Here is a 3,310-nt window from a genome sequence, read left to right on the forward strand (position 1 = left end):
GCAAAAAGTGGGGGGCAGTTAACATTGCTGCCCCCCCCCCCCCACCTCCGAAAGTGGGGGGCCATGGCCCCCGGCCCCCTGTTCCTACGCCTATGCAAAACAGTTTGTTTTTCCGGAGATCGATGATGTCATTTTCTCTCTTAGCGGTTGGAAGGTGGCTTCCTCACTGGACTTGCGTGCCATTCCAAAACTGGACATGCGTTTTGGTGCCTACAGTTGTCGCGAGAATCGAGTAAAATTTGCACGTTTCACGCAAATTGGGTAAAACGTATTACCCTCGTCGAATGCCAATGGGCTGCATGCAGTCATGATTTTTTTTTTGCATGTAGCGATGAAGAAGGTGCTGGGTGATATCAAGGGTTGTTATATATACAGCGATGATATACTTTTGAGTTTTGGTATCTGGTAGTGCCGAAGAACACTTTCAGTTGCTACATACCTACTGTTTTTCAGCGGCTGCAGACAGCCGGTTTGAAAGTATCCCCAGAGAAGTGTAGATTATTTCAAACTTCCCTCCGGTATTTGGGGCATTTAATCACTCCTGACAGGGTCGAAATGGACCCTGAGAGGGTTCGTGTTACTTCAGACATAGCCCCACCAGAAACGCTGAGACAAGCAAAGGGGGTTTTGGGTTGTTTTCATGGTATAGGAAATATGTGTCGTCATTTGCAACCTTTGCGGAATCGCTGGTGACTTTGTGCAATGCAGGGCCCTGTTCATGAACCCCGGCGGTCGCTGCGGCTGCTGCGGTCGCTGCGGTCAGCTGGGTTGTTACGTCACGAAAAGGTGCTGGCTCAGATTTTTCCCAACGGGGAAAAACGGGTGATTGCCTTTGGTGGGAATAGGTACAGTCGGGCGCAGCGGAAATGGACTATTCATGAACAAGAAATATTTTCGTTCATTCAAGGGGTCAAAAAGTGGTATAAGTGCCTGGCAGATGTTACATTTTCATGGGCATACGATTGCAAGAGCGCGCTCCAGATTTTGAACAACAAAAACAGTATGAACCAAAGGTTGATTCGATGGAGGATCTTCTTAAGCCAGTTTCACAGTTCACTACTGAACACAGAAGAGCCGCGCAGATGCAGCATGTAGACGCTATCTCACGTCTGCATGAACGGGCGGATGGCGCCGTTTCGGCTTTGCACGCGGGCGAGAGTGGTTCGGTGCGTGTTCGGCTGCAGGGTCGGCGGCGGCGCCGGTTCGGTGCGTGTTCGGCTGGGGTCGGCGGCGGCGCCGGTACGGTGCGTGTTCGGCTGCAGGGTCGGCGGCGGTGCCGGTACGGTGCGTGTTCGGCTGCAGGGTCGGCGGCGGTGCCGGTACGGTGCGTGTTCGGCTGCAGGGTCGGCGGCGGCGCCGGTACGGTGCGTGTTCGGCTGCAGGGTCGGCGGCGGTGCCGGTACGGTGCGTGTTCGGCTGGGGTCGGCGGCGGCGCCGGTTCGGTGCGTGTTCGGCTGGGGTCGGCGGCGGCGCCGGTACGGTGCGTGTTCGGCTGCAGGGTCGGCGGCGGTGCCGGTACGGTGCGTGTTCGGCTGGGGTCGGCGGCGGCGCCGGTTCGGTGCGTGTTCGGCTGGGGTCGGCGGCGGCGCCGGTACGGTGCGTGTTCGGCTGCAGGGTCGGCGGCGGCGCCGGTACGGTGCGTGTTCGGCTGGGGTCGGCGGCGCGGCAGTGCCGGCTCGCACCGGCGCCGGCCCGGGGCGGCTGGCGGCGCCGCCGTCTGCTGCCGCCAGCCGGCGGCCACCGTCCGCCCGGCCGGGGCGCCGGCGAGCTGGATGATGGGGTGGCTGTCGGTGACGGAGGTGCCGGTTCTGTTGCAACCCCTGTCAAAGCAGATGACTGAAAGGGAGCCAGAGTCAGGTGGCATTAATTTGGTTGAAGCTGATTTTCTCTCGCAGCTGGCAATTGGACGAGAGTCATCATTTGGTACCAGAAGCACGATAAGGCCTGTCGGTCAATTGCTCACCGGCTGCAGCATGGAAAGTGGCATTGGCGTACTCCTGTGTTTCTGAGACGGGAGCGCATCGAAGAGTTCTCGATGCGAGACGGGATGCTCGTGAGAGTCCAGGCGAACTCAGTCAGCCGCTGATCGTTTGGCCGGAGGTCAAGCGGTTTGAGCTGTTGCACAAATTTCACGACGTGAACACGGCTGGACACTGTGGTGCAGGCAAGCTGTACGAGCTGCTCTCTCGAAACGTATGGTTCCCCGGGACGAGGCATCTTTGTCGGGAGTACGTTCGCGGCTGTAGCCGTTGCAGTAGCAAGAAAAGTACCCATCCTCAGCAATGCATACGCCCCTGATCCCGCAGGTAGCCGATAGCCCGAACGCTACTCTAGTAGTGGACATTCTTTCAATGCCGCGAAGTGACGTGTTGTCCCAATATTAACTCCTCACCTGTGTCAACAAATTTTCTGGGTTTGTTAGTGCGTATGCTTTAGAATCGGGGACAGCAGAGTGTGTTGCGGATAAATTAGCTCAGCATTTTATGACATTTGGGCCACCGGAAAGCGCTGAGTGTGATTCAGGTTGCAATCTTTTGAGGAATAGCAAAGTCAGGGAACTGTGCGACTTTTTCGCTGTTAAGACTAGATTCAGTGTGGGCTATTGTCATCAGGCCGTAGGAAAAATTGAACGTAGACATCTAGATATAAAAAGACGCCTACGGGCACTGTCGTCTCGCCACGGTTCTGATTGGGAACTACTCCTTCCTGGTATATTATTTTCCATGAATAATGAATCCTGCTGTAAAACGGGTACAGCCCATTTTTTATAGGTACTTCCTGCGTTATCCACATAGTCCCCTTTCTGAGCTAGTGACTCGCCCGGTCCGGGAATATTCTGATGATTATGTGTCAGAGAAGCTCCGTGTGTTATCTGAGGTATTCCAGGCTCGAGAGTGACAGCATGATCGTATGCAGGAGTATAAACGCTATTATGACCGACGGTATCGAGTGAAAGACGAAAAGTATCTGCCTGGTGAGCGTGTTTGGGTTAATAATTTTAACGCGCGATCAAAAATGGACGACCCGTGGGTCGGACCCTGTATTGTGGGGCACAGTGTGTTGGCCGTCGTCACCTGGATTTGCTGGATAGCAGAGGGCGTGTGTATCATACGCACATGCGGAATACAACGCGCTGTTTTGACGGTCCGAATGCATGATGTACTGACAATTCGGAAAGCTGGAAGTGAACTGTTACAGTATAAGCTGTCGTACTTCGTAGTGTAAAGTGTATGTATGGCAGTGCCTGTTGCATTGTGGTTTGGTTTGTATGCCAAAAGGGAACTTTTCGTTTTCAGGAAGACGGAAAGTG

The 3,310-nt window shown here is 54.8% G+C and overlaps 1 protein-coding gene across 1 annotated transcript; it reads right to left on the bottom strand.

Annotated features, from left to right (window-relative positions):
- Positions 1-1,103: 1,103 nt before the first annotated feature.
- Positions 1,104-1,987, bottom strand: LOC122391167 (serine/arginine repetitive matrix protein 1-like). The gene is made up of 2 exons (XM_043384847.1): positions 1,964-1,987; positions 1,104-1,532 (listed from the first exon to the last, which is right to left on the bottom strand). Exons 1-2 carry the CDS (start codon positions 1,985-1,987, stop codon positions 1,104-1,106), a joined length of 453 nt encoding a protein of 150 aa, XP_043240782.1.
- Between the last annotated feature and the right edge of the window lie 1,323 nt (positions 1,988-3,310).

This window comes from Amphibalanus amphitrite, unplaced genomic scaffold, assembly GCF_019059575.1.
Source record: "Amphibalanus amphitrite isolate SeventyFive unplaced genomic scaffold, NRLGWU_Aamphi_draft 000424F_arrow, whole genome shotgun sequence".
Classification (NCBI taxonomy): Eukaryota; Metazoa; Arthropoda; class Thecostraca; order Balanomorpha; family Balanidae; genus Amphibalanus; species Amphibalanus amphitrite.